The sequence below is a fragment of the Fukomys damarensis genome, unplaced genomic scaffold (genome assembly GCF_012274545.1).
Source record: "Fukomys damarensis isolate Sample0158 unplaced genomic scaffold, DMR_v1.0_HiC HiC_scaffold_19, whole genome shotgun sequence".
Classification (NCBI taxonomy): Eukaryota; Metazoa; Chordata; class Mammalia; order Rodentia; family Bathyergidae; genus Fukomys; species Fukomys damarensis.
The window spans coordinates 58,289,266-58,301,329 of NW_022900931.1; the positions used below are offsets into that span (position 1 = coordinate 58,289,266).

At 52.1% G+C, this 12,064-nt stretch overlaps 1 protein-coding gene across 1 annotated transcript in view; it reads left to right on the top strand.

Moving 5' to 3' along the window:
• Ryr1 (ryanodine receptor 1) overlaps positions 1–12,064 on the top strand; it is a 123,215-nt gene that overhangs the window by 67,690 nt on the left and 43,461 nt on the right. Inside the window, exons 71-84 of the mRNA XM_010632870.3 lie at positions 1,034–1,204; positions 2,547–2,606; positions 2,811–2,948; positions 3,399–3,511; positions 3,671–3,767; positions 4,204–4,310; positions 5,972–6,023; positions 6,135–6,203; positions 6,991–7,090; positions 7,399–7,478; positions 7,569–7,645; positions 8,677–8,750; positions 9,378–9,395; positions 10,652–10,732. Of these exons, the coding sequence (XP_010631172.1) occupies positions 1,034–1,204; positions 2,547–2,606; positions 2,811–2,948; positions 3,399–3,511; positions 3,671–3,767; positions 4,204–4,310; positions 5,972–6,023; positions 6,135–6,203; positions 6,991–7,090; positions 7,399–7,478; positions 7,569–7,645; positions 8,677–8,750; positions 9,378–9,395; positions 10,652–10,732 (1,237 nt within the window). The remainder of the gene's footprint in view (positions 1–1,033; positions 1,205–2,546; positions 2,607–2,810; positions 2,949–3,398; positions 3,512–3,670; positions 3,768–4,203; positions 4,311–5,971; positions 6,024–6,134; positions 6,204–6,990; positions 7,091–7,398; positions 7,479–7,568; positions 7,646–8,676; positions 8,751–9,377; positions 9,396–10,651; positions 10,733–12,064) is intronic.

Genomic DNA, 12,064 nt, shown 5'->3' on the forward strand with positions numbered 1-12,064 from the left:
GTTTTTGTTTTTGGGTTTTCTGTTCACCAAAAGAAAAGAAAAGAAAAAAGCAACTCTCAGCTTCCCCCAAAGCATTGTGGGCTGAAGTCAAGAGGAATGGGGTGCAAAGGTGCATGGTTGGGGAGACAGCATTCTCGCCATGCAGTGGTGAAGGCTTGGGCTCTGGAATCAGACAGATTTGGGTTTCAGTCCCGTGATAGTAGTCAGCTGTGTGACCTTGGCCAAGTGTCATCCTTTTGAGCCTCTGATGGCATCCAGCCAGCGGCCCTTGGGCCCAGGTCTCTGCGAGGACTCTTCAAGGTGCTGCATGTGTGGCCTTCAGCAGCGCCTGGCACTGGGTCATGCTCGATGTTGCCAGCCAGTGTGGATGTGGTTCTGGCCGCAGCTTGTCACTGGGGCTTCTCTTTGGCATGACAGGGTGGCCCTGGCCAGGGGTCTGCACCCAAGGCTCCAGAACATGGCTGTGGAACTCTGTGCCCTGCGTCTCTGCTTCCAGATCTTTCTGGATCTCTCTTGCATCTTCTGTCTCTTCACCTCTTTACCTGTCCCAATCTCTTTGTCTCTCTTCCTCCTCCTCCTCCTCCTCCTTCTTTTTCTTCTTCTTCTTCCAGTTTCTCTTGTCTCTTGGGATTTTTTGTGGGTCTGCATCTTCCTTCCATTCTTGGGAGATCAGTCTTGGGCTGTGAAGTGTGGGATTGTGCATGTTAGAGTGGGTGGATCATACTGGGTCTTCATAAGGGTTCTAGGAGAGCAGCTCCAGAGACTGAGAAAGGCCTGGCAATGGGGACAATGAGAAAGGCTTGAATTAGACATTGGGAATGTGGGATATGGGCCGGAGCCTGGTGGTATCCAGTCTGGGCTGGGGGTCTCAGGTACAGGATCAGCAAGGTCAGGGTGGAGAAGGAGGTGTGCCCTGAGGTTGGGGAGGGGTGCCTGGCTCCAGGCTGGGGTCTGGAGTGCCGACAGTGGTTCAGGTTGGGGCTGGGACAGGGAGCTGGGGCTAGGGCAGGTACTGAGCCCTGTGTCCCCACAGTCAGGTGGCTCGGACCAGGAACGCACCAAGAAGAAGCGCCGGGGAGACCGGTACTCTGTGCAGACGTCCCTGATTGTGGCCACACTTAAGAAGATGCTGCCCATCGGCCTGAACATGTGTGCTCCCACCGACCAGGAGCTCATCACATTGGCAAAGGCCCGCTATGCTCTGGTGCTTATCCAGCCCTGCCCAGTACCTCCCCAAACTCCCAGAGCCCTGCTGAACCCCCTGGGTCCCGTGGAGCCTGGAAGCCCTGCTCTAGGACCCCACTAAACCCTCCAGGAACTGAACACTCACTGAGCCCTCTTGAGTGCCCTGGGCCCTCCCCCAGGGTAATGAGGACCCCACTCAAGACACTGTCAGGGCCTCACAGTCCCTCTAACTGGAACCCACTGAAACCCAGAAATGCCACTAAGACCTCTGGGACTCTGCAGGACCCCAATGAACCCCCTGCCAGGACCATAGCAAACCTGATGAGACCCTGAGGATACCCCTAGATACCAGGAGGCCCTCTGAGACTCCTTGGAATCCTGCACTAAGACCACCCAAACCCTTGGGAATCAGTTAAGCACCTCATGAGCCCCCTGGCCTTCCCCATAGCTCAGGACTGAGTGTCTGAACTCTCACTGAGCCTTCCTGCTCACCTCCTCTTGCCCTCAGACCCTGCTGACCCCTCTACTTGGGCTCTATTGACACTAAGCAGCCTCAAGGACTGTCGGGGACACAGAGAGCCTCTGGGATCCTAAATAACCTTCTGGGACCCCAATCCCAATGGCCCCTTCTCCAGGAACACACCCAAACCTCTGAAACCCGAGAGAACTTGGAGATCACCACCCCCAGAAGCTCTTCAAGCTTTCTGGGACCCCAAAGAAGCCAGACCCTATTCAGCCCCTTTATGAAAGTCCAAGGACAAAGGGAGGGCACCCCAGGATGCTTCTTAGCCTCAGGAACCCTTAGAGCACTCAGAGGATTCTGCTCTCAACCCCTGTAACCTTCCCCCAGGACACTGTAAGCACTGACAACTTATTAAAACCCCTCGGGCCCTGAGGACCATGACTGCCTCTTGTATCACAAGGTTCCACTTCCTAGCAGTCTGAAGGCTCCTTTCCCTTGGGATCTCAAGCTCCTCTGAGGAGACCAAAGTCCTCTAGAGCCCTCACTTTGTTTCTTGAGGGCCCCCTCTGCTGGGGCTCTAGGCAGTCCCTATAGTGTTCACCTCTTCTTTGGTCCCTGTTAGCCAGTGACCTGACTGACCTGCGTGACCCAGGTGACCAGTGCTGGCCTTGGCAATCCCCCTCTTTCCCCTGATATCCCTCCTGATGTATTCTTGCCACCCTTCCCTCCTCTCAGACCCCCACAAGGTCACTGCCTACCTGCAGGTCCTTTCAGTTTCCCCAGGGTCCTCCCCACACAGACCTCTAGCCGGGTCCAGGGGTGGCAGACCTAGAAAGCACTGTGGATCACCAAGGAGGCTGGGACCTCCAGCGTGACCCAGAGGGCCCTGTCTTCCCAGAAAGACACAGATGAGGAGGTCCGGGAATTCCTGCAAAACAACCTTAACCTTCAGGGAAAGGTAAGTCTCTTTGAAACCCAAAGGGTGGGACCGGGAGAATCTGAGCAGTTTGTGTGGACCATGCATGGAAAGGACCTTAACATCCCTCACCGAGTATGGAAAGGGGGTGGACGGCCGAGGGAGGCCGACACAGCGGGGATGGCGGGGGTCGGTGCTCAGAGAAGCGGGAGGGGCCCTCACACTGGCCGCCCTTGCTGTCCCCAGGTCGAGGGCTCCCCATCTCTGCGCTGGCAGATGGCTCTGTACTGGGGCGTCCCGGGCCGCGAGGAGGACGCTGACAACCCTGAGAAAATCGTACGCAGAGTCCAGGAAGTGTCGGCAGTGCTCTATCACTTGGACCAGGTGGGCGGGAGCCCAGGGTTCTTATTGTTGATTGGCCAAAGCTTGCGCCTCTGGGCGGGTGTGTGGTTGGCCTTGGATACGACTTGAGGGTTGAATGGGGGTGGGGTGGGCGTGGAGCCTTGAGTGTTAGGCGGGGCTTAAAATGGAAATTTGGACGAGAGGAAGTGGGGGGATCTGATGCTTCATCTTGAGTACAAGTGGGTCAGCAGATAGGATTAGTACACTGGGCAGAGCTATGGGTGTAAAGGAGGGGCCTCCTGCAGACACCTGGAGTCTGGGGCCCAGGCCTAGGACGGAAATTTAGGTCTGCGGGTGAAGCTAGACTCTTGACTGTATCGGAACTAAGGTGCTCTTTGTGCGGACGACCAACATATGGACCTGGGCACACATGAGAGGTTCACTCAGGGCTGGGGCTGGCTCTAGAGACATGATGACTGTCCCTACCCACAGACCGAGCACCCTTTCAAATCCAAAAAGGCCGTGTGGCACAAGCTCTTATCCAAGCAGCGTCGGCGGGCGGTCGTGGCCTGTTTCCGCATGACGCCTCTGTACAACCTGCCCACGTAAGGCTCCCAGAGATGCAGGAGGCTATGGAGGAAGGGAGGGTAGCTGCGGGTAGGGAGGCTGGAGGGCCAACACGATGGGGTCTTGCAGGTGCGTGGGAGTTCAGGGGCGCATGGAGGAGGAAAGATACTCTTGACACCCAGACCTTTGCTCTGCAGACACCGGGCGTGTAACATGTTCCTGGAGAGCTACAAGGCCGGCTGGCTCCTGAGTGAGGACCATAGTTTTGAGGACCGCATGATAGATGACCTTTCAGTGAGCTGGGGCCTGCCTGGAGTGTGGGAACAGGGCTGGACAGGGCTCGGGACACCCTCCTCATTGAGGGTTATAGAAATGGGAGTCCTGGCTTGGAGAGAGTCAAGGGGCAGAGATAGGCATGGTGGCACACACCTGTAATCACAGCACTCTGGGAGGCTGAGGCAGGAGGATTGCAAGTTTGAGCCCAATCTAGGCAACTTGGTGATTTAGTGAGAACCTATCTCAAAAATTAAAAAAAAAAAAAATAAGAAAGAGCTGTGGATGTATCCCAGTGAGAAGGCCCTGAGTTCAATACTAGTGCCAAACAAGCAAAGTAAAACAACAAAAAAACTGGAAGCAGGATGTGGGAAAAGAAAAAACTTCTCTAGCCCAGCAAGACTAGATAGGAGAGGACTCTAGAAACCACTCCTCCAAGTCCTGCCTCTTCTTCCAGAAAGCTGGGGAGCAGGAGGAGGAGGAGGAGGAAGTGGAGGAGAAGAAGCCAGATCCCCTTCACCAGCTGGTCCTGCACTTTAGCCGCACTGCCCTGACTGAAAAGAGGTGAGGACCCTCCCTGGTTCAGAAATGTCTTCCTGTCTCCAACCCACATCTTGGGAAAAAGTCCACAATAGCTGCTGTTTTCATGTCACTTTGCTAGGAAAGGCAGGGCCACCTGTACTGTTGTGCAGGCTGATCACATCACAAGAGTACCTCACCTGAGGGGTCACATCAGAGTGTGGATTTATTTAACCAGGCTTTCCGAGAAGGAAATGTGCCTGAATAAAATCAGGATGTGAGGGCAAAGTCAATATATAGGATAAATGTCCAACAGATAAAAGCGGTGACTTTTCTAGTTCATTTGAAGCTTTTGTATGGGCTAAAGGCAATCTTCAGAATAAGTAAAGACAATTGCCGCTAATAATGACGATGATGATAATGATATATATATAGGCAGCATTTATGAAGTGTTTAGTATGTCAGGCAACATGCAAAGCACTTGATCTATATGTTTTTTCACTTAATCATCATGCCGTGAGATAGATATTATTGTCAGCTCTTTCTCATAAATGAGGAAACAGAGGCTCTGGGAATTATTTTCCACACAGTGGCATGGTGACTGACAAGGTCCCTAGGTTCTTTCTAACTTTCTGTCTTCCATTCTTAGTTTGTGTTTTGTAGACATAAGATAGATGCTACACTTCTAGGTATCGTGACGAGATGCCAGGCAGAAAGAAGGGGAATGGTTTTTATTTCTCTAAGAAAGAACTTTGATATTTTTATACAGCAAGGAAGCTATTTCTGGACGGCTTCTGCACATATCATTGACCAAAATTCTGACATCCTGCCACTTCTAGTTGCAAGGCACACTGGGAAGTTGAGTGCCTTGTTTTACATCCCAGAGGAGACTCGTGACTTTGGAGTTAGACTCTCTTGGTTGAATGACAGCACATGCTGTGTGACTCTGGCTGGGAAATATCTTTGTACCTCAGTTTCTTCATCTATAAAATGAGACTAGCAGTGTACCCATCTGATAGGATTATTGCAAAAATTAATCGGTTACTATGTATAAATCACTTAGAACAGGGACTAACATAGGGTAAACACTCAGGGGAGCTGGCTATTCATGATAGAAGAGACCTAAGGAGAAGGTGATTGGCCCCAGTTGCTAAGTGAGCCAAGATGGCAAGATGGCCCTAGAGGCTTTGGCCTTCCATCACCCCACTTGCAGCCCCAGTGGGAAGAGAGTTGCAGCAATACCCTGGAGTGACTTCCGCTGGACCAGCATGGGCTGCATGGCCATCTCTTTCCTGTCATTGCAGCCAAACAGACAGAAGAATAAATTGGCTCTACCTTCATCACATGCCACCCAGGCAGTGGACAGTCCACCCACCAGAACCACACAGCTGAACATGGGGAAAGACTGCTCTCCAAAAGGGAACAGGAAGCTGTTATAAGATGGGGTGTGGCTGGGCATGGTAGCACATGCCTGCAATTCCAGCACTCTGGGAGGCTGAGGCAGAAGGATCATAAGTTCAAGCTCATCCTGGATGCCTTAGTGACTTCATGAGTGACTTCATGAGACCCTATCTCAAAATCAAAAAATAAAAGAGAGATGTAGCTCAATAGTAGAGTACCCCTGAGTTTCGTTCCCAGTAACACACAAAAAAAGATGAGAGGTTCTCTCCACTGTGTCCTGACCATCTCCCTGCTTCCTTCCTCAGCAAACTAGATGAGGATTACCTGTACATAGCCTATGCCGATATCATGGCGAAGGTGAGGCTGTGCCCTGTCCTGGAGCTGCACTGTCTGTTCACTGAAAGGGCCGGTGTGGGAGGGGTATCGCCTTTGTTCGCCATCACCTTTTAACTGAGGTCCCCTCCCCAGAGCTGCCACCTGGAGGAGGGCGGGGAGAACGGTGAAGTCCAAGAAGAGGAGGGTGAGGTGTCCTTCGAGGTAGGTGGAACCAGGAGGTCCTGGAGGAAGGGGTGGGGGACCCCTGGCTTCAGTCGTCTCCCGTCACTCAGCATGTGATCACAGAGCAGTGCTCAGGGCTACAGAGGTGATCAGGTCAGCCCACTGAGGAGGCAGACGTACAAACCAGACGGTAAGAGCACAGGGCATCCTCCAGGGTGGTGGTGGTGGTGGTGGTGGTATGGGCAGAGGGGCCAGAGCCAGGGCAGGAGCAGCCCAGTGGGTATAGAAGCCCAGCCTGGGCAAGGGCATCATAGAGGGCTTCTCAGAGATGTCCTAGCAGAAGGCTAAAGGAATGCGCGAGTTGAAGAATGGCGGGTGTTCCAGCTAGGTGTGGTGGCACATGCCTACAATCCTAACTCCCTGGGAGGCTATGGCAGGAGGATCACAGGTTTAAGGTGATCAAAATAAAATTTAAAAGGCTGAGGCATAGCTCGGTAGCAGAGTGCTTGGCTAGTGCGTGCATGAGCATGTAACTTTTCTCCACGTCCAAGTTCACAGAGGGCCTGGACTCTATCCACTGACACCCTGTGGGTATGGGGCCCCAGGTGAAGGCTGCTCCGTCCCCGGCCCCAATTCCTGCACCTGTGCCATGCCTAACCCTGTGTTAGATACAGGAGAGAAACTGAGGACGGAAGTCCCCAGGGATGGAGGGAGCCCAGCATTGAAGGAAGGAGCCGTGGATGTGGCGGGAGCAGGGAAGGCCGCGTGGGACAGGCCGGTGAGGGAAAGGCTGGGCTACTGAGCAGGGATGTGCTGTCTGCTGCAGGAGAAAGAGATGGAGAAGCAGAGGTTGCTGTACCAGCAGTCACGGCTGCACATCCGGGGGGCTGCTGAGATGGTGCTCCAGATGATCAGCGCCTGCAAGGGTATGGTCTGTCACAAGGCATCCGTGTTCCCCGCCTGTGTGTGCCCACCCTGCCTTCCTCTCCGTGGTGTGGCAGTTCTCTGTGGACTCGGCAGGTACACTCCGCCACTGCTGCACGCCTAGGGTTTGCAGTCACATCCAAGCCCTTGCAAGTTGCCTTTGCACATTTGCCTTGCAATCTCCCACCCACCCTCAGCCGTGAACACCCCTTCCTGCAGGCCTTTGCACATGCTTTCACTTCTTTCTCTGTCATGATGCCGGGACGGCTCTTTATGAATCATTTCCTCCCCACCCCACTGCCCTCTCCAGGAGAGACAGGCACCATGGTGTCCTCCACCCTGAAGCTGGGCATCTCCATCCTCAATGGAGGCAACACTGATGTGCAGCAGGTGACTGAGGCTCTGGGACTTCGGGGGAGGACGGGGAGAGGTAGGAGTTTCCGGTGTGACTCCTGGCTCCCCCTGCCACTTCCTGTGCAGAAAATGCTGGATTATCTGAAGGACAAGAAGGAAGTGGGTTTCTTCCAGAGCATCCAGGCGCTGATGCAAACATGCAGGTGGGCTCTCATATCCTTCTAGCTCATCTCTGCTTGATGTGGCCATGTGCCACCTCCTGGTTCCACTTCAGTTCTGGTTCTAGTCTCCTGGTCCAGGAAGAGACCCACTCAGAGTAGCTCAAATGCCATGGAGTTTATTATGGCAATTAATGTGACTGGGTGTGGTGGTGCGCACCCATAATCCCAGCCCTTTGAAAGGCTTGAGGCAGGAGGATCACAACTTCAAGCGCAGCCTGGGCAATTTAGTGAGACTCTGCCCTCCTCCAAATGGACTGGGGATGCAGTTCGGTGAATTTTCATCATCAGTAATACAACACGAACAAAAAAATTAATGTAGGACAATAAGGGAGATGGAATATCACAACTTTAAGGATGAGTTGTAAGATGCCAGGCTTGGTGGTGCACACCTGTAGTCTCAGCACTCAGGAGGCTGAGGCAGGAGGATTACTGTGAGTTCAAGGCCAGCCTGGGATACACAGTGAGTTCAAGGCCAGATTGAACCACGTAGCGAGACTCAACAACAACAAAAAAAGGAGTTGTGTTATGGGGGTGGGATGTTACTCCATGGTAGAACACTTGCCTGGCATGCAGAAGCCCCTGGGTTTGGTCCCCAGTACACACACACACACGCACACACACACACACATGGATTCCAGGAAATGGAATCAGAAGCTTGTTCAGAACTTGGGAAAACTGGGCAGCAGGAATTTGGGTTCTCTCTGATGACCCCATTAACCAGGCTCTGCTTTTGTTCGCCTCTTGCCGTCAGCCAACTTCTTCCATCCCTCTGTAGCTTTTGCTAATTGGCGGTTTCTGTTGTCTCCTGCTTTCCGCTTGTACAGGGTTCACCCTGGCCCTACCTCCCTTACTGTGGTGCGGGGTCAGGGCTGGGGTGGGGAAGTACAGGCAGAAGGGTTGGGGCTGGGGTGGGGCCCCCATGCCTTCTAGCTTCTACTTATGCATGGTGGGCCCTGGAAGAGGAGAGGGCAGAGGTCTCATCACATCTTTCTCACCTTCCTCTCTCTTCTCAGTGTCCTGGATCTCAATGCCTTCGAGAGACAGAACAAGGCAGAGGGGCTGGGCATGGTGAACGAGGATGGCACCGGTGAGGCCCTCTCCTGGGCTTCCCTCTCCCTGGGACATCATCTTCCTTCAGGATCCACCTCCCTCTTCACCGCCACTGCCCAGGGTCCCCTTCCTCCAAGATACCCTTTCCCAGGAACACCTTGAGCCCTGCTCCTGCTGTGACCCCCAGCCCCCCATCCCTAGGGTCTCCCTCCCCATGGTTCCCACCCCCAGTGTCACCTGCCCTGTGTTCTCCCTCCCATCACCACACGGACCCTGCCCTTCACGTGCCCCAAGCCTCACAACCTGGTTGCTGTTCTCCCATTAATGTCCCTAATCCGGGCTAATGGAGTCTCCTCTTTGCTGTGTTTTGACGTGTCTAACCTTTCCACCTGATCCTCATTCCTGCCTCTCCTCCTCTACCTGCTCTTTCTCTCTTTCTTCCCTCTTCTCCCTTTCCTTCTGCTTTGCCCTCATTTCCCACTGTCTCCCTCGCTAACCTGCTTCCTTCTGTCTCCCTCCGGCTCCGTCTTCCTCTCTGCTGGCTGTTTCTCTCTCTGTATGTGTTGATGTCTCTGTCTCTGATTGTGTCACTGTGTGTTTTGCCGTCTGTCTCTTTTTCCCTCTTTTCTCCTGCTTCCTCCTCCCATCCTGTTGGCTGCCCCAGTCATCAATCGCCAGAACGGTAATTCCCCCTGCCCGCCCCTCGCGTGCCGCTGCCACCCTCGCCTCCTAACCCTGCCGCCCCTCCACCTGGGGCTGAGGATCTGGGACATCTCGGGGAGGGAGGAACCATGCAGTGGTGCACAGGGCCATGGGAAAGCCTTGTGATCCAGTGTCCAGGAAATAATATTCAGGTCTGAGATTAGCTCCTGGGGATGATGTATCTCCCTGAGCCTCCGTTTCCCCTTGTGTAAAACAGAAATTAGAGAACTTTCAAGTTTGGCAGCACACACCTGTACTCCCCACACTGGGAGCCTGCGGCAGGAGAACTGAAAGTTCAAGCCTAGCTGGGCAGTTTAGTGATGTAGCAAGACTCTGTCTTATGGTAATTTTTTTTTTTTTTTTATTAGAAAGGGATGGGATATAGCCCAGTGTGAACACCCTGGGTGTTCCACAAGGGGGAAAAAAACTAGAGAACACAACAAAGGCCCTCTTCCAGCTGGAGCTTCTCACACTGCCAGGCCCAGATTCACAGTCCCCAGGTGGGGTGAACCCAACTCCCACCTTCTCTGCGCTCTGTGCCCAACCCCAGATTGACTGGTCAAAGATTTCCCCATGCACCAATCAGATTGGCTGTCTCCAGCATCTACTCTGATTGGTGTGCTTGTGCTTCCTATGCACCTGCTGTGACTGGCTCATTCATGATCTAGTCTTCTCCTTTACAGCCCACCATGATTGGCTTCTTTCAGATGCCCATTCTTCTGATTGGCCCATGTTTCCGTGCCTACTCTGCTTTCCTAGACTGGCTGCTTTTGAGGCATCTGGGCCAATTGGCTGGCTTTCAGTCCCTATCCCTTATCCCAGCCCAGTCATCCCTTGCTCAGAGCCTTTGTGTGAAAGTGACTCAACCCACATAATCCATTAACCCCTGCGGCCTGGAGGAGGGCTGAGGGTGACAACAACTGCCCAAATGTCCCCTGGGTCAGCAGGCACTCCCAGGTGTCACACAGTGGTGGCATCAGAGGGACACTGATGCAGTGGAAAGACACTTGAGGCAGCAGCTTCATGACTCAGGCTCTGCCAGGTCCTATCTTCTGATCTCATGGAGTCTGAGGTGGAGACACCTGATGTCATGGATGTTCAGGGCCCTCACAGTGTCTCTGAAGTGGTGGCTTCTCCTCCCAGCACCCCCTGCTTTGTGCATGTGTGTGCAGTGTGCAAGGTTGCGTGCATGTGTGTGCTGTGTCCTGGCAAATCTGACCCCCCCTTTTCTCCCAGGAGAGAAGGTCATGGCAGATGACGAATTCACACAAGACCTGTTCCGATTCCTGCAACTGCTCTGCGAGGGACACAATAATGGTGAGGAAAAGGGGTGGGCGGGATGGAGGGGATACTGAGGTTTAGGGTCATCTGGAACGATTGTCTGAGTTCATCTCCCTGTGTCAGCCATGACGGCCTCAGCCAGCCTCGGTCTGCCTACTTTCCCAAACCTCCCTGGAATTTCCGGAATTTAGCCACATAGCTTCACTTTCACATCCTCTGGCCAGTCGAATCCCCCAGGCACAACCTGCCAAAAGCAGCTTGGCCCAACATCTGTGTGTCCAAACTGCCAATCTGTCACCCTGCATTCTCCCGCAGGCATTTGGCAGTGGCTGCGAAAGTTCAGTACACGGGTTAGATTTCCCTACTTTGGTTCCATAGAGGGAAAAAATTGTCTGACATTTTAAAACAAATGTGTTAGATTTATTCAATTATTTTGCATGTAAAATACTTGACCAGGAGAAAGGTCCACAGATTCTTTCCTAATATAAGCAAGTTGTCACAACTTTGGTGCTACTGATTTAACAAGATTAAGGATGACACAGCAAATTAATTAAACATGTTGCTGATGGGGAAATATAACCTCTTATGGTATACAAAGTTTACATTAAAGCAACAGTAAAATTCTGTACAGCAGCCTACTACTGTGTGTGAGGTCCTAGGTTCAATCTCTAATACCACACACAAAAAAAAGTGTGTATATCAAATGTGTTACCCAATACCAATTTTCTATAATAAATATCTACAGTCTCGAGGTTGTGGTTATAACACTTGGCAGGTGCTTACAAAATTAAAGACTACCTAGCTGGGCGTGGTAGCGCACCCCTGTAATCCCAGCACTAGGGAGGCTAAGGCAGGAAGGAGGATCGCTGTGAGTTCAAGACTGCCTGGGCTACATAGTGAGTTCCAGGCCAGTCTCAACTACATAGTGAGACACTGTCTCAAAAATTAAATGAAAATTAACTTTCATGATAAGAAATTTAACTCCCATCCAGTACCCCACACAAAAGAAAAAGAGAAAGAAAGGAGACATCTAACTTCCATAGAATTTTCACCCTATTTAACTACTAGGGCTCTTTAAGGCATATAATTTGTAAATATCTTAATCTTCCTTCTTTTCGACAACAAAAAAATATGATCTATTGCTCCACCTTCTCAAAAGCTCTGTATCCACAACCAGTCTTTCTACAAGATTTGTTAAATACCTTTGTGCCACATGACTGAGATTTTCGTTGTTTAATTTCAGTGAAGGTGGAATCAGCCTTTGGGATTTAAAATAAATTTTATGCCCTAGATCTATGACTTGTTTTGTTCTGTTTTTGTGGTACTCAGAATTGAATGCAGGGCCTTCACACTGAGCTACATCCCCAA